The following is a 16,707-nucleotide window of genomic DNA, read 5'->3' as shown; positions in this document are numbered from 1 at the left end:
CTGCTCCTATACTTGTAACTTGGTTATGTAACACATGGTATGTGTAAAATTATATTTTCATAGAAACTCCATAGAGTTTGCATTCGTCATTTAAAATGAATGGTGGGTCTCAAGCCTGTCAAGGAAGGTGAAAACCTTATCTGTGTACCTAACCTCCTGCCATCCCAGATACATAAACGTTGGTTTTAGCAGCCCAAGCCCTGATCTCAATAAAGCGGGGTTTGCAAACTAAGACTGGTCAGTGCTTGTGAAGGGAAAGATAGCTGTGAAAAGTAAAAGTCGTGCAGAAATCACTGAGATGAGCAGGGGCTGTTCTAGGGCTAGCTTTACGGTGGTGCTGAAAAGAAGTAAAGTTCTGCTTCCGTGGGTTTATTCGGTGAGGCGTGTGGGATGAGGGGGCTTGGGGTGAGGAGGGAGATTAACTGGAGCTAAACGGGGATTTTATCCAGCCGAACCCCGAGAAAATCCCCCTCTTGAGGACCATCCACCTCCCACGGCTGCCCGCAGCGCTGCACCAGCCCCGCTCCCCTCAGCACCCGTCCTTCAGGGCCCCCCCCGCCGCCATTCCGCGGAGGCCCCGCCCCGCGGCGCTTTCCGGCAGTGCCGTGCCGTGCCGAGCCGAGCCGAGCCGAGGCGGGCAGGGCCGTGCCCGAAGTGGGAGGTCAGCGAGCGCCGGGGCCCCGGCTCTAGTCTGCGGCTCCATGTGGCGGGCGGTGGCCCGACGCCTCGCCCCGGCCGCCGGCCTGGCGCGGGGCTGCCGAGCGCTCAGCGCCGCCGCCATCGGCCCCGGCGCGGCCCTGGGGGCCCGGGCGGGGGCTCCGGGCCGCGGCCCGGTGCTGGGTGGCTCCGCCCGCAGGCCCCGGGGGCTCCTGCCCGCAGCCGGGCCCCGGGTTGGGCCCAGGCGCTGCTGCAGCCTGCCGGCACACCAGAAGGTGAGAGGCGGCCCCGCGACCTTCCCTTCCCCTTCGCCTGCCTTCCTTCCTCGTCTCCGTTCCTTTCCTTCCTGCCCCTTCCCCTCTTCCTTTCCCTTCTATTTTCCTTTCTCTTATCTTCTCTCCCTTCCTTTCCTTCCTTTTATCCCTTCCCTTTTTTCTTTCCCTTCCCAGCTGCCCTCCTTGCCCCAGGGTACTCCAGGCTCTCTCGCACTCCCTCAGCTCCTGTACCTCTGTGCTTTGTCCTGAGCCTCTCCTTCATTCCCTACCCCTGCACGCCAAGCCCTGCAACTGCCGTACACCAGACCCTGGAAGCACTGTCGGGTTCCCCCTCACCATTATCCCCTTTTCACTGAACCTCTCTGGGTTCCCTGCTGCGCCTACTCCCCTGACACCCTGGTTTTGGGATCTTTCCTGCAGGCTGGAGGCAGTCCTGACCCACCAGGGGTTGCAGACAGCTTCTCCTCGATGCCTTGTCCCTGTCCTTTGAGTGGGGTCCCTACAGCCAGGGCTGCACAGGTTTTAAAGCTTCCCTTTTCCTCGCAGGTGGCCCTGCCAGCACTGTCCCCCACGATGCAGATGGGCACCATCGCGCGCTGGGAGAAGAAGGAAGGTGACAAGATCGGTGAAGGGGAGCTCATCGCAGAGGTATTCTGAGGGCAGAAGCTGTGCTGCGTTTTTAGTGGGCATTTTATATGCTCTGGGTTCTGTCCCTGGTTGCCCTCACCTGAACCCATGTTTTGGAGGCGCTGCTAGGAACAAGCAACCGGCAGCTTTTCAGAGTTGGTTGCCGCTTTTCACCCCTCTGAGCACGAAGAACACAATGTGTTTGAAACCATGCTTTCCCATAGCTGGTGGGACAGGGTGACTTTGCCAGTACTCTGTGCATTACGACCCTACACTGCCAGACTGCAGGGCTCTGAGCTCACTTGACTTTTATTTTGCTCTAACAATATCCTGTTCTCTCTCAAAGGTGGAGACAGACAAAGCAACAGTTGGCTTTGAGAGCGTGGAGGAATGCTACTTGGCCAAGATCCTGGTGCCAGAAGGAACAAGAGATGTTCCTATTGGGGCCATAATATGTATCACAGTAGAAAAGTAGGTATTTTGCTAACCCTTGAGTTGAATTTTCTCTCTTGGGACTTCTTGGGTGCTCTATGTGGAAGGTTAAGAGACAGTCACCAGACTGGTTTGGCCATTATGTTCCGTTTTTTTTCCTAGGCCTGAACATGTTGATGCCTTTAAAAACTATACTCTGGATACTGCAGCGTCTGTGCCCCCTGCAGCCTCAGTGCCTCCCCCTCCAGCTGCAGCTCCCTCAGCCCCACCTCAGCCTTCTCCTCAGGCTCCTGGCAGCTCTTACCCTCCTCACATGCAGGTAAGGGAGCATTGCTGCTGATTTAAGGTTTGTTGCACTCTTTGTCTGTCTTTGGCGTTGCTAGCTCTAGGGGGTTTTGTCACAAGCTCTGTTGGGAGTGGGAGGTTATAAGGTGTAAGTGCAGAAGTGCAAGCCCCTTGAATTGTTGCATGCTTTAAGCAGGTGTTTGGGGAGGTCCCAGAAAGTGTTTTATTTTCTGAAAATTGTTTTAGCGTCCCAGCTCCCTGTCGGAGAGACCTATTTCTCCAGGATTCATTTGCAGGCTAGAAAAAAATGTTACATTTGTCTGATTTGAACAGTTCTGGTATATACAAGCCTTGTACTTTATGTGAATATGCTCTGAAGGCCCTGCTCAGGTCTTGGAGCAGAACTCCATTCTGTGATACTCTAGTGAGCACACCAGATGTGTTTGTGAGTCGTAATGGTAGACATTCCTTTGATATAGAAAACTTGAAAATAGTGTCCTAGTTACACAGTTGAGACATGTGGAAGCTCATTTGTCTGAGATGTTACAAAAAATCAGTAGTTGAATAGGGATCTAATCCAAGGCTTCTTGATCTGACTGCATTTTGCTTCTTGATCTGAGTTGAATTTCAGCTACTTAACTTGATTTCCCTCACTTGCCTTATCTGTCCAGTTCTGCTCTAAAGCTGTAATCACATGTGCTATGTTTATTGCACTGCAAAATGCACGTGTAAACCTACAGCACCTTTTAAGTGCTTATTGGAGGACAAGTCTGTATAGCTTTTACAGGGGCCAGATATATTTGTCAAAGACAAAGCGTCTTGCTTCAGCCTTCCTTTTAGTCTCTTTAGATTCCCAATGTGATGGTGCTGCTAATGACCTTGATGTATAGATTTCTTCTTTTTTTCTTTTGCTCGCTTTCTTTCCTTGATAAAAGAAGCCAAACCAGAGATACAGCAGACGACTGTGCTTTGCTGTAGCAGAGTCAAGATCTAAGAGTACATTAAAGGTTGGCTGCTCCTTGAGGTTGACATCATTTGGCCAAGAGTAAGAATCATGTTCCTGTCCCTTTTGGATTACCAGCATCTGATGCACTTGTATTCTCTGGCTTCACAGGTCACTCTCCCTGCCCTGTCACCTACCATGACAATGGGCACAGTGCAGAGATGGGAGAAGAAAGTTGGGGAAAAACTGAATGAGGGAGACTTACTGGCGGAAATTGAGACAGATAAAGCCACAATAGGTGAGTCAACTCCAAAGCCAAGAATGGATGATGGCCCCTTAAAAGGAGAGGATTCAGAGTAGCCTCTTTTACCTGTTCTCTGGCTGCTCAGGACGTGAAGATGTGAAGCAATGAAAAAGGGTTACTTTTTTATGCTGCTCGAACTTGTAAAAACACCTCTTTTGCCATCAGTCCCTCATAGTAACATACAGTGCACAAAGATGTTTCCCTACCTGTTTCATTGAGAAGATTTTTCTTTTTCAAACCAGTTTTGTTTCTTTCTCTTTCAGGCTTTGAAGTGCAGGAGGAAGGCTACTTGGCAAAAATCTTGGTGCCTGAAGGAACAAGAGACGTGCCATTAGGAACAACCCTCTGCATCATTGTGGAGAAAGAGGCTGATATTCCAGCCTTTGCTGACTACCAGGAGACTGCAGTAGCTGACATGAAGGCACAAGTTCCTCCTCCTCCTCCTCCGCCTCCACCAGTAAGGGCCTTTCTTAGCCAGGGAGGGAAGTTATGCGGACTGCTGAGAATTGCTGGTTGGAGCTAAACTGTTCTGTTGGTTTGACTGAGAAGTCTTGACTCCAGTAATAATGTCTGTGATCCTCTGAATGCCAGGCTAACACGTGCACTGAGAATAGATCACTTCTGATGTCATCTGCTTTGCCCTGTGAAAACTGGAGCAGGTTATCATTTGATATGGTCTCTTCTCCAGCCTGTTGCTTGTACTGGTTCTAATGAATCCTTCCTGAAAATTTGGACTATAAATTACTTATTTCACCATTTTGATGTATAGTTCAACAGTTGTAGTTGGTGTTCTGCATGGGAAAGTTTCCGATTTAATTTCTGGTGCTGGGAAACTTCTCTGAGTACTTTCAGGTTGGAGACTATTCTTGTTATTCCCTTGACTGTTAATTACATGGTCTTGTTCTCTTATGGCACTGAAGTGAAACCTCTAAGGTGTTTGCAAAATAATCACAGAGCTAATGGCTTTGATTCTTCTGTTGAGGTGGCAACTCCTGCTGCAGCTGCTCCTCCTCCTCAGCCTGCTGTTCCTTCCACTCCACTAGTCCCTGCAGCTGGGCCACCTCCCCGGAAAGGGAGGATCGTGGTTAGTCCCCTGGCGAAGAAACTGGCAGCAGAAAAAGGGATTGACCTTGCACAAGTGAAAGGTAAAGTGCCCTTTGCCTTTCTTGCTCTCTCTGTTAAGTATCTGTTTCTCCGGGTGTGTTCTTGCTTGTTCTGTTCTTTTCTCTGTATCGAGAAGATCCTCACTGTGCAGCTTTCTCCACCAGGGACTGTTAGTGACTTATATCTCTGAACAGAGCTTCGTGATGCCCTGTTGCAACTAACTGAAATCCTCTTACATTTTCCTTTGATGCTTTTAGGTACTGGACCAGATGGTAGAATCACAAAGAAAGATGTGGAGTCATTTGTGCCGCCAAAGGTTGCTCCAGTGAGTAGGTCTGAGATCTGTAAGAATGGGATGCGGAACCATCATCTAGCAGGACTTAGCGCTTTGTGAACTTCAGAGTCGTGTGTAATATTTAATGTGTGTGATTTAATAATCAATTGTAGGGCTTATAATGAACCTAGTTGGGGATCAGAGGTGGGGCTGGAGAGTGGAAATGTCTGCTGCTCACAAGCAAGAGAGGGCATGGCCTCAGCTCTTGTTCTACCTACTGAACTACTCTGCGATTGGTGTTGGGCCAGTCCTGTGAACTGTGCTGTCTTTCTCTGGTTGCAGGCTCCAGCAGCAGAAGCAGTACCTGCAGCTGCTGCAGTTGCAGCAGCACCAGTGGGGACCTTCACGGATATCCCTATCAGCAACATTCGGAGGGTGAGAAGATTTTACTTCCCTGACATCATTATTTGCAGTCATAAATTGTCTGAAATCATTTATTTCTGTCATTTCTGTTGTGTACCCACAGGTTATTGCTCAACGACTGATGCAATCCAAACAAACAATACCTCACTACTACCTTTCTATTGATGTGAACATGGGAAAAGTACTGGTGCTAAGGAAAGAACTCAATCAGGTCAAGTATTTGGGGAGTCGTGGCAAGATTAGGGTTGGGGGAAAACTGCATCAGTTCTGGACTGTCAGTGACAGAACAAGAATTTTTACCAAGGTACTGTGCACTGACTTCTAACTTCCTTGAGAAGGCCACTTAGTATTCTCCTTGAGGGTGAAAAAAAATAAAAAATAAAATTTAAACAAAATGTTAATTCTAAGACAAGTTTGGGGAAAAACAGCCATTTCAAATAATGGTGTCTTCTTAGATTATGAAGGATATAAAAACTCCTAATCCACCTCCTAAATCATCTTGGCACTTCAAATATTAATGCTTACAGGTAGAATGATTGTTTAGAGAAAATAAGAAAAAACAAGGCTGCACGACAGTGACTATCCAAATTATTTCAGTTAACATGCAAGGGACAAACTGACACCTCAAATCTCTTCCTTTGCAGGAGGTCTCGGATAACATTAAGCTTTCTGTCAATGACTTCATAATTAAAGCTTCTGCTCTGGCATGCTTGAAGGTGCCTGAGGCAAATTCTTCGTGGATGGACACAGTTATTAGGCAGTAAGTTTATGGTACGGTCGAAGCCGGAAACTTTATTTGTTCAGTAGAGAGCTGATGGCAAAGTAGCAGATCTGCTGGTGGGATGTTGAGGAGGGAGGGGAGCAGGTATAATGCAACAGTTGAGAGGGTTTAATGAAAATGCTAAGAATATTGAGACTGAGGCTAGTGTGAGCTGAAACAGTTGTTGCAGACCACATATTAACGTAGAGTTGTCTTAACACCTGAAATTCTTTGTGTCTTGCTAGAGTAACTGGCATCTGTGTTGTGTCTTGCAGAAATCACGTAGTGGATGTTAGCGTTGCAGTGAGTACTCCTGCAGGCCTTATAACACCTATTGTGTTCAATGCACACATAAAGGGCCTGGCTTCCATCAGTAAGGACGTGGTTTCTTTGGCCACTAAAGCCCGAGAAGGTAAACTTCAGCCACATGAATTCCAGGTGAGGAACTGCAGTTGCTAGTAATAACTGCTGCCCTTGTCTTCTGTCCCCGTTCAGAACAAGCAGTCTGTTTTGTGATGTTTCAGTTGTGTTCATTAATATTCCACTTGAAACAGCTTTTCTGAGTTTTCTGTGAATGTTTTTGTCTTGTAGGGTGGTACTTTCACGATTTCCAATTTAGGAATGTATGGGATTAAGAATTTCTCTGCCATAATCAATCCACCTCAAGCCTGCATCCTTGCAGTTGGTTCCTCAGAGAAAAGGCTAGTGCCAGCTGATAATGAGAAAGGGTCAGTATTCATCAGGTTCTGCATGAACTGAGCTTTTGAAATTAAAATTCTGAAATAACAGCTAGTTTTCTAACACTTCCAATAGATATATTATTTAAGAATAGTTACTAGTTGTTGACATGGTGCTTTCAACACCTTTTGAAGAATAGGGAGATGTATGTTTCTCCTAATGTTTACGTGAGCCTGTTGCAGTGACTGATAAATGATCTGCCATGTTTGTTCTCACAGCTTCCAAGTTAAGTAAAGGCTGACCCTTTCTTTGAAGGGGGGCAGGTTGGGGAATAAGGTATGGAAAAGCATAAGAGATACACAACAGTTCAGGCATCTGTTCCTGTTTAGCTACGTGGTTAATTTTGTATTTAAGGAATGCTCAAGGGGTGGGTTATAATTCAAGTGCCCTGTGTGAGATAAAGCTGCTTTGACAGTGATTTGCAGAGGATTCTGTTAACTTTTTTTTTTCTTTTGTCAGATTTGATGTGGCCAGTGTGATGTCCGTTACACTTAGCTGTGATCATCGTGTTGTAGATGGAGCAGTTGGAGCACAGTGGCTTGCTGAATTCAAGAATTTCCTTGAGAAGCCAGTAACCATGCTGCTATAATTTAACCATGCAAGCAACGTTTTCCTGGGTCACACTGTTTTGTTTTAAACAAGCTATTTAGATTTTAGTGTTCAGACTTATTAAAGAGTTCCTTTTTTTTTTTTTTTTAATTTTAAATATGTATTATATTATCTGGTAATGTTATTACCAGTCTGTACAGAAACAAAAGTTTGCAAAAATGCTTTTCAAAGCAATATTACAGCTATACTGTATTTTTATACAGTTAGTGAACTTGCAAACTCTTCCAAAGCAGTTAAGCATCCCAGATTTACAAATGATCCAGGCAGAATGCAAACTGCACCTGCTTCTACACTAGATTGAACAAGGAGGGGGCACGGTGCATACCAGGTAATTTCATGACCTCAGTGTTCTCCGAAATTTGACTTACAAGCATCTCTTCACAGGAGTTCAGATGAGATGGTAACCATAACGTGCAAGGTAGTAGGTGAATTCCCTTATTATCCTGTTCTGCTGGGGTGGGTGACAATGACAGATGCACTAAGGAACTGAAGCCCCTGGGAATGGTTTCTCAAAGGCCAAGTGTTAGCATTCCAAAACTCTTGGAATTTGGCACTGGTTTGGACATTCTCAGCTTTGGGATCCCTTTTGAGCACTTTAAAGGTGAAAGAGCACTGATACCTGTGGTGTCACAGCTCTCAGATACCACAGGGAGTGTGCTGTCTTTTTGTAGACTTTCACTTAGATGTGCTTTTCATATGAAGACTCTTTAATTGCTTTTCCTCTTGCTAAGTTAGTATCAGGCTACGATGCCATGGAAGTAACTGTTTTGCAGAATATTCAAGAGACTTTGTGTGTTGGAACCCATATAGGCAAATCACACATGATAATAGTGCCACCAGTGGATGTTAATCATGTGGGGACTCGAATGTTTGAAAGTTTTTTTCAGGCATTCTAACATAGGAAGCTCTGCGTTAGTCACTGGTGCTGCAGTTCTTCCCTTACTTGTCTATGTTGTCCCAGCCTCAGTAAACTGCAGAATGTGCTATCCATGTATATATTGTATGTAAAATGCTTAAGTAGTTTGTTGGACTTGTGTCCAGTTACCCCAGTCATTGTATCCTGAAAGGGGTGCAGTGCTGAACATTCTCAAATTCCACTTTCCACTTGGAAATGTTCATGTAAAAAGGAGGATTGTGCAGTAATTACAAAGTGACCGGGAGAATTCAACAGGGGGAGAAGTTAACAAAACAAAACAAAAAGATAAAGCTAATCTGTTTTTCTGTATATTGCATTAAGTACTGTCTCCTGTAAAGTTCTGCTACAAAATTCACTAAAGATATTGGAAGAAAATACTGTGGAAATTAAATATTTTTGTGGGAACTATTTAATGTCTGGTTGCTGTGATAGCTGGTTTTCATGCCTGGCTTAAGCAAAAAAAAAAAAAAAAAAAAAAAATGCATTAAAATTTGTTTTTTTTTTTTTTTTTTTAAAGATCTAAAATATCTCGGTTCCAGAGTTGCTCTAGTGAACCTCTGTTCTATTAAATGTTTGGAATTGACAACTACTAAAACATGTTCCAGTGCTTTTCTCTTCAGTCCTCTGTGTGGCTTGTCATACTGCTATGGCACAGTTAGAGCTGTTCAGCCTTTCAGTCTGATGGTGAAACTCACCCTATTAACCCGAAATTGTAATCACAAGGATTGCAAGATAGCAGCAAACTTGAACCTTCCCAGTTTTCTTGCTCGGTGTTCACCGGTACCTCAGGTTCTGGCTAAAGAAAGTACTGATTTCTTCCTGTGTGACGAACACTAAATAGCTTACCTGATGGTTACACTCCCTGAATGACTCAGGGAATAGCCTTGCAGTCTGAAAAATCCTATCCAGCTTGCTTGGTTGGAGTGCTGATAGTGACTTTCAACACTGCTTACAGCCTTCACAAGCCAGCTCAGCTCATGCAATGATAATATTTTAGCTTGTATTTGATTGAAAAGACTACAAAGCCTATTCAGCAGGGATTGTCCTAAAGAAAACAGGAACAGCACGCAGGACAACGGGTAGAGCTGTGGATGACACACCTCTGCTAGTTGCTCCAGCATAAAATGCTTGCAGGAGCTGCTCTAACCACATAAATCCAGTAAGCAAAATAATTTATTTAACAACAAAAACACAGAAAAACAATACAACTGTTATTGCCATGTATCTTAAAGCAGAATTCATGATACAGTGAGGCATGTATGCATCTATGGTTCATTAGGACAGCTGTTAATACATTTGAGTATTCCTTGAGTATTTACAGTCTACTTTTTCCTAAGTTTGGTGATGCTAATTTTCTTCCTGGCTTCCTTTTCTACATGCACTTTCTAAAGGCATTTTGAGGTATTCACCTTTGAAGATGAGGTCAATTAACTCATCACCAGCTGCAAGTCAGGATGCTCATTCTGGGCCTTTGGTTAGTTCTGTCAACTGTGAACAGGAACTGGACAGGACGTAGAATTCTTTAACACATGGGCTTTGCAACTGACACTGTGACGAACAATACCCCTTTTCCTTTGTCAAATGTTGCTGTAGCCGTTTCCTCATCCACCAATTCTGGCAGATCTAGTTGTAATTCGTATTTTTCAGGAACATTAATGATTATGTCATCCTAAAAAAATACTAAAATACGTGATTGATTATTTGACAATTAATTAGCAGCAAGTATTTCTAGGAATTTGATACCAGACAGAAAACAAAAGGTTATTCTTTCTGTTGCCTTACCTTTGAAATTCTCAGATCACACTCAGAAACGGAGCTAACCTTGGGCAATTCAACTTTCAGTTCAATTTGTAATGGCTTCTCGTTTGCATCCTTCATGGTGCTCATTTCATAGGCAGGGGTGCTCAGCTCCTCTGGCAGTTCTGTACTGCTAATTTCCTCTATCAGAGGCACTTTAGGCTGTGCAATACTTCCTTTTTTCAGCAGGATAGGAGCATTGCTGTGGTCCTTAGCTTCTATTCTGTGTAGCAGCTGATCAAGTGTCAGTTCTTTCAAGAAAACAAAGGTTTTCACATAACAGTCAGTTACTAAGAACTGTTACACTGCTTGACAAACTTATTACCAAAAGTTTAGCTTTGTAATTAGCAAGTTTGTCAGCTGAAGACTGTAATTTGCAGTTTCTCCTTCCCTCGTGATTTGTTTTCACTGCCAAGCTGTTAGAAGTTGCTGTTTTCAGAGCACTGGTAACAGCAGCAACCTCTTCTACTCATCTCAGAGCAAAGGAAACTTTTGTTTCTTTAAGTGCTTGGTTTATGCTTAAGGCAAGAATTGGGGTTGAGGGAGCTTGTTGGCAAAGTCTGATAGGCCTGCAAAGAAAACTGACAGCAGCTGTCTACATACCCTTCTTTGTGTTCTGATTGAGACAGGGTGTTGGCATCTGCCATCCTTGCAGACATTGCTGCATCCTTTCCAGGCTGCCTTTCAGCTTGAATGGCTCAATAGTGTATGAAGGTGAAAGAATAAGGTTGCATCGTTCCTCAACGAATTTAAGTGTCATGTGGATCAGATGTTTCATTTTTTCTGGGTTTTCTTCTCCCCTCTGAAGAACATCTGGGTTATATGCAATATCTATAATGCTGTAAAGATCTAAAAAAAAAAAAAAAAAGTTGCATCAGAATTACTGCTTCGGTAGTATGTCCTGGTTGGCCAGGGCTTGGGGCTTTTGGATGTTTATTATGATCACTTGCTTTAGAAGCAAAGAAACTGAATTTGTGGCTGCTGGGCATCATTGGAATTCACCTTCCCAGCAGTGTTTGTGCTCTGGTAGCAGGGAAACGTGACGCACCTCACCATGAGACATGTGGCTGGGGAGGCACCTGGCGCATAAAACACCCTGTGGGATTTAGATGGGTGCCAGGTGTGAATCCCTCAGTGTGCCTGGGAATCAGGATGGGTTGGGCTGGAAGGGACCTCAAAGATCATCCAGTTCCAACCCCCTGCCATGGGCTGGGATGCCACCCACTAGATCAGGTTGCTCAGGGCCTCATCCAACCTGGCCTTGATCACCTCCAGGGATCGCAGAATCATCAAGGTTGGAAGAGCCCTCCAAGATCACCTGGTCCAACCACCCCCTACCACAAATGTCACCACTGAGCCGTGTCCCCAAGCACCATGTCCAACCTCTCCTTGAACACCCCCAGGGACGGTGACTCCACCACCTCCCTGGGCAACTGGTCCCAATGCCCGACTGCTCTTTCTGAGCAGAAATGTCTCCTAATTCCCAACCTGAACCTCCCCTGGCACAACCTGAGCCTATTCCCTCTGGTCCTACCGCTGGTTACCTGTGAGAAGAGGCAGCCCCTAGCTTCCCACCCCTTCCTTTCAGGGAGTTGCAGAGAGCAGTAAGGTCTGCCCTGAGCCTCCTCTTCAGACTAAACAACCCCAGATGGGGCATCCACAGCTTCTTGGCAGCCTGTTCCAGTGCCACACCACATTCTGGATGAAGAATTTCCTCCTAGTACCTAGTCTAAACCTCCCCTCTTTTAGTTTAAGACCGTTCCCCCTCATCCTGTCCCTACCTGACTGAGCTGAGCCCTCCATCCTTTCACAACCCCCTTGAAGGCCGCAGCGGGGTCTCCCCTCATCCTCCTCCCCACGCTCCTCCCCATGCCGCCCCCCAGCTCCCTCAGCCCCCGCTTTATTCCCGCGCCCCCATCTCCGGCCGCCCTTTCCAGCGGCCCGGCCCTGACGGGCACGGGCGCCCGGGGGCCTCCGGGGGCCGGCACCGCGCCGCAGCCGCACACGTTGACGAAGAGCGGGGCGACCCCGCGGGGCTGAGTCCTCAGGCAGAGCCGGGGCTCCGCCAAGCCTCCTCAGGAGACTCGGGCAAGGCGGGGGCTCCCCCTCCGCCATTTCCTCCGGCAGGGCCCCGTTGCCGTAGCGACAGGGCCCGGCCCCGTTCCTCCGCCGCAGCCGCCCGGGGGAGGCGCTGGGCCCGGCCGCGTCCGGGGGCCGGGGCCCTGCTGGGGCCGGAGGGGAGCGGAGGGGGCCGGAGGATGGCCCGGGTGCCGGTGGGGAAGGTGCTGCTGAGGAACCTCATGAGGCACACGGGAGCGCACAACAAGGTAGGGCCCGGCCCCGAGCCCCGCCGGAGTTATCGGGGGGCGGATGGGGGGAAGGCGCCGCCGGGTTTTTGTGAGCAGCGAGGCTGTAAAGCAGCCGGCTGGGTGCCTTATCGTGCCCGCAGTGTGCTTTGGGTGGCAGCGAAGAAGTTTCGGGTTCTGGGAGCGTGCCCGGCACGGTGTAGGAGCTCCGTGGTCCTCAGCAAACCGCGACCTGAGCTCCTGATGGCCCGGCCGAGCGGTGAATTTCACGTGTTCGTGGAGGGTTCGCTCCCCCGCTGAGCTGGGGGCTGCTGTAACACGCTTACGTTTTTTTCCTTTTTGTGGCTTTCAGATCCAGGAAGAGACAGAAATGTGGAAAATCAGGGAGTGGGAGAAGCAGACAGAAGAGACATACTGGAGGAGGCGAAGCAGGATGCTGTCGGACACCTCCAGGTGGGCACCACTTGTGTGGAGGAGGTAACAGTCCTGGCACAGTCACTGAACCCTTTTGCTTTATAATGCTGTAGGAGTATTTTGTGCTGGCCATCCCCTAATAATGTAGGAATACCACATAGGGCATGGAGTCCCTGGAAGGAAGTCAGACCTGCACTTAAATCTGACTATTTATCTTTCCATCTACATGTATAGTCTTCAAAATACAACAGGAAGTAGGCCGGGCTCTCTGAAAGAGCTGGAATAAGAAGTGCTGGAGTTGTAGGTCAGAATGGTGTGAGGAAAGTCTAAACGTGTTGGCCTTCAAGTTATCAGTAACCAAAATTGTTGTAGTATGGGGTCCTGCTCTGGTACAACATTGGTATTGTCCACCTTTTAAGCAGTATTATGCGAAAACAAGCTGATTTGGTGGGGATTGCAAGTGGAGATTTGTTTTCTTTTTTTAAATGCTGGGACAACATGGCAGAAATGCAAATGCTGCAGGAAGTGGTTTTGGTATCTCGGGAGAGAACACCTTGCAGACTCGTGCCAAGTGCACAGATGCTGCTTCGCTCAGGAAGTGTGGCACAGAGTGAGCCGCAGACATGTGAGATGGCTCAGAGCTGTTGGTGCTTGTTGGTGGATTTGCAGTTTTAGTACTGGTACCTAATCAAGCTAATTCCAGTTAAGTCAGTTCTGCTTCCCAAGTTCCTCATTTGCCGACTTCTACTAGCAGCTATGTCTCACTGCATGTTGCTAGTCTGCTCTGGCAGAGTATTCTGAAGGAGGAGAACTGCATTTTTGTGGCAGGCAAGGTAACCCCTTCCTCTAATTTAGTGTGTTGGCTGAGAATTTTGCCATGCACTGTAGGCAGTAGTAAATGTGAAAACCAGCATTAGCTCGTGAACTGGTTTGTGAGAGCTCTTAATGGTGACTGTCTGTTAAAATGATAGTTGGTCTTCTTGCATAGATGGACACTCACGACTTGCTGGATTTTTGCTCCCCTCGCTGGACTAACCCCTTGCTCAGAAAGTTTCTCCATCAGAACTGACAGCTGAAGGACAACTGTTCTCTTTCTGCAGCAGTCGGATGCGCAGTGATGGCTTCGATGACGAGGGTCACAGGGCCGACTGGAAAACAAAGAACTCACAATTTCTTGACCCGGTTGAAGATGATTTGCTTAGAGCACGGTCCTGGAATAAAAAGCTCTATGAATGTGAAGCCAACATGCCTGACAGGTCTGTGGGGTGTTAAATGTTCTCTGATTGTAACTATAATTGGAGCACCTTTCTGGAGTCCTGTACCAAAATATTAGTGTGTTACTCCTGTCGATATGTACTCCTATAAAATAGTATTTCATCTCATTTTGAGAATGAATAAGTAAGAGGCACAAACATTTGCACTGTCACAGAGTATCTGATTTGAATTTGTCTACAGAGTTCCTAAGTCACAATAAGCCACAAAAGCTAAGCCCTAAGTTTACCACCTAAGCTTGGTATTTATTTCTTTGCCCAAGGAACTGAAAAAAGTCTAAAGAAGTGCAACACAGTGCTCCCCAGAGTTCTTTTAAAGAAATGGAACTTACATTATTAGAAGTAGGAAGGAGCCTGAAAACATGAAATGTCTTTAAATAGTACTAATCAAATCAGTTGTTTTTTCCTTCCTTCTTTACTTGTTGGGAAGGTTCTGATGTCCTTTCTTTCTTGTGTCTAAACTCATGCTCATTCTGTGGCTCTGTCTTTTCAGAACCCTTTTTCCCCTTGAACACTTCTCTGCTTCTAATACGTGTTTCTGCTTCTTACAGGTGGGGTCACAGTGGCTATAAAGAGCTATACCCTGAAGAATTTGATACAGACAGGTAAAGCAAACAGATTCAGAGATGTATCCTGAGTCTTGTCAGGGTATGCAGGGAATTTTACAAACTGAATTATTGTAAGTTTCGGTTTTAGATCTACCTTTAATGGCAAAGCAACACTGTTTAGTTACAGATACCCACTGAAAACAACTAGTCCATTAATGTGGTTCCCTCCTGTCTGAGTCTTAGGGGAGGATTGTGTCTCCTGTAGTAATTAGACATTCAGCTTGAGCTTGAGTTACTGAAATGCTGTGAATTGTGCAGGGTCTGCCTGAGCCAGCAGGGAAACAGAGAAGTAGGCTGAATCCAAATCAGGTCAGTAGACACGCTGTCAAATACCAGCTCCGGATTCCCCACTGCATTGTAGTGTGTCTGTTTTCAGTGTTAGTCCGTATTTGGAGAAAATCAACCCTCCCAGACCCCTGGAAAGTGGAGACTTAGCTGTAAAATGAGATCTCAGAGTTAATTATGTTAAGTTGCACCTAGCAGTCATCAAGTACAAAATTTGTCAGGCTTACAGATTTGAAATAGCCTGCTGTAAGTTATTTTTTTTGTCACTTGATGGCTTTCAGTACACGTTGTCATTGGCTCTGCCTCGAATACCTTGATCAGGGGTATTAGTAAGGTGTGGACCAAGCTGTTAACAAGCATTTGAAACAAAAATGCAGCCACTACATCCACTCCCCTGCACTATTCAGTTGAGTCAATGGATTTGCTAACAACTTGGAGGTAGAAAAGGCTCAGCTGCTATGTGCCTGCCCATCTGGTTTCTTCTGATGATCCTTTGTTCTTGCAGTGACCAGCAAGAAGGAGAGGAACAGAACGCTGTTAATGGGAAGAAAAAATCTCATTTGAGAAAGCAAACTGCCCATGGGTCACACAAACGGAAAAAAACAAAGAAATCGCACAAGAAGAAGCAAAAAAAGCGTTCGCACAAAAAGCGAAAGAAAAAGAAAAAGGAGCAGGGGAGGACGTCGTCAGATTCTTTCCAGGAGAGTGAATGCTCTGAAGAGGAGACTTCAGGCACTCGCAAGGGGAAACACAAGCGCAAGAAAAAGACCAGGAAAGTGCCTGCCAGGGAACCTACCTCGTCTTCTGGGCAGGAAAGTGACTTTTCCCATGCAAGCAGCTCAACCACCAGCAGCTCTGAGGACAGTGAATCTGAGGAGAAGAAAGAGAAACGGCCTCCCAGAAAGAGAAAGAAACGTCACAATTCTGTGTCGGAGAGACACGCCGAAGTACCAGAGAAGAGGAGCAAGAGGAAGAACTGGAAGGTGGCTGCAGATGATAAATCTGAGGATAGCTCAGATGAGGACTGACGAGGAATTGCTGAGTCCAGGCTGTGGCTCAGGCAATACGGTAGAGGACAGAGGCAGGTATTTTCCTTTCAGCACTGCCCCATCCTTCAGCATTTTTCAGCACTGTGGTTTATCCTTCTTCCCAGCCTCCAGGGGGAACTGAGCCTTGGCAGCCAGCAGGAGCTGCCCCTTGCTTCTCCTTGACTCGGTGCTCTGGAAGGCGGGGGAGCAGTTCCCTGCCTCGCAGGTTGGCTCGTCCTGCCGGCTTCGGATTTGCTTGATGTGACCAGGTTGATCTTCGATGCACAGAAACGTGACAGGCTGTCTGCAGGGGGGGGCAGGCACGTTTGCACCATTTTTATTTGTTTTAATTAAGTTTTAACAGTTTGTTTCTTTTGGGTTACTCAATTAATGACCAAAACTTGCAATAAGTGACACGAAGTCCATCAGCTGAGCTGCTAACAAAGGAAGTATCACTGGATTTACCCTCTGGTAACTGTGTCTTTCCCACTCCCACAGCAGCAGAGCTGTGTGGCACAGGCTCAGCTGGATGCGGACGGGAGCATGAGGGAATGCTCTCGTTCTGGCAGGAGGTGTGGTGCAAGAAACCCGTGCGTTTGCTTGTTTGAGACGTCTTTCCAAACCCTGGCACAGGCTGCAGATTGCCTTGCC

General features: G+C 46.6%; 3 protein-coding genes across 3 annotated transcripts; 2 read left to right on the top strand and 1 right to left on the bottom strand.

The window, feature by feature from the left end:
- Positions 1 to 606: 606 nt before the first annotated feature.
- DLAT (dihydrolipoamide S-acetyltransferase) lies at positions 607 to 8,933 on the top strand. The gene is made up of 14 exons (XM_084301421.1): positions 607 to 932; positions 1,479 to 1,580; positions 1,906 to 2,030; positions 2,154 to 2,310; positions 3,391 to 3,517; positions 3,787 to 3,980; positions 4,506 to 4,668; positions 4,885 to 4,952; positions 5,244 to 5,336; positions 5,428 to 5,535; positions 5,969 to 6,084; positions 6,360 to 6,522; positions 6,676 to 6,812; positions 7,282 to 8,933. The coding sequence occupies exons 1-14, from the start codon at positions 702 to 704 to the stop codon at positions 7,409 to 7,411; spliced, it is 1,914 nt and encodes a 637-aa protein (XP_084157547.1). The 5' UTR covers positions 607 to 701; the 3' UTR covers positions 7,412 to 8,933.
- A 936-nt stretch (positions 8,934 to 9,869) lies between these two features.
- Positions 9,870 to 12,259, bottom strand: PIH1D2 (PIH1 domain containing 2; the record flags this gene model as incomplete). Its single annotated transcript, XM_084301644.1, has 6 exons — positions 9,870 to 10,016; positions 10,130 to 10,395; positions 10,748 to 10,993; positions 11,198 to 11,240; positions 11,926 to 12,187; positions 12,240 to 12,259. 6 exons carry the CDS (start codon positions 12,257 to 12,259, stop codon positions 9,870 to 9,872), a joined length of 984 nt encoding a protein of 327 aa, XP_084157770.1.
- Positions 12,260 to 12,277: 18 nt separating this feature from the next.
- NKAPD1 (NKAP domain containing 1) lies at positions 12,278 to 16,184 on the top strand. Its single transcript, XM_084301528.1, has 5 exons — positions 12,278 to 12,471; positions 12,803 to 12,903; positions 13,965 to 14,120; positions 14,687 to 14,740; positions 15,534 to 16,184. Exons 1-5 carry the CDS (start codon positions 12,403 to 12,405, stop codon positions 16,054 to 16,056), a joined length of 903 nt encoding a protein of 300 aa, XP_084157654.1. The 5' UTR covers positions 12,278 to 12,402; the 3' UTR covers positions 16,057 to 16,184.
- Positions 16,185 to 16,707: the final 523 nt, after the last annotated feature.

The sequence above is a fragment of the Netta rufina genome (genome assembly GCF_964035555.1).
Source record: "Netta rufina genome assembly, chromosome: 25".
In the NCBI taxonomy this organism is placed as follows: Eukaryota; Metazoa; Chordata; class Aves; order Anseriformes; family Anatidae; genus Netta; species Netta rufina.
This window is presented reverse-complemented; position numbering and strand designations above follow the sequence as displayed.

Bases quoted from the DNA above. Each gene is read 5' to 3' on its own strand.
- NKAPD1 (XM_084301528.1), top strand. From the start codon at position 12,403: ATGGCCCGGGTGCCGGTGGGGAAGGTGCTGCTGAGGAACCTCATGAGG. The intron at 12,472-12,802 runs GTAGGGCCCGGC...TGTGGCTTTCAG, and splicing joins ACACGGGAGCGCACAACAAG to ATCCAGGAAGAGACAGAAAT. The intron at 14,121-14,686 runs GTCTGTGGGGTG...TGCTTCTTACAG, and splicing joins GAAGCCAACATGCCTGACAG to GTGGGGTCACAGTGGCTATA.
- DLAT (XM_084301421.1), top strand. From the start codon at position 702: ATGTGGCGGGCGGTGGCCCGACGCCTCGCCCCGGCCGCCGGCCTGGCG. The intron at 4,953-5,243 runs GTGAGTAGGTCT...CTCTGGTTGCAG, and splicing joins TGCCGCCAAAGGTTGCTCCA to GCTCCAGCAGCAGAAGCAGT. The intron at 6,813-7,281 runs GTCAGTATTCAT...TTCTTTTGTCAG, and splicing joins CCAGCTGATAATGAGAAAGG to ATTTGATGTGGCCAGTGTGA.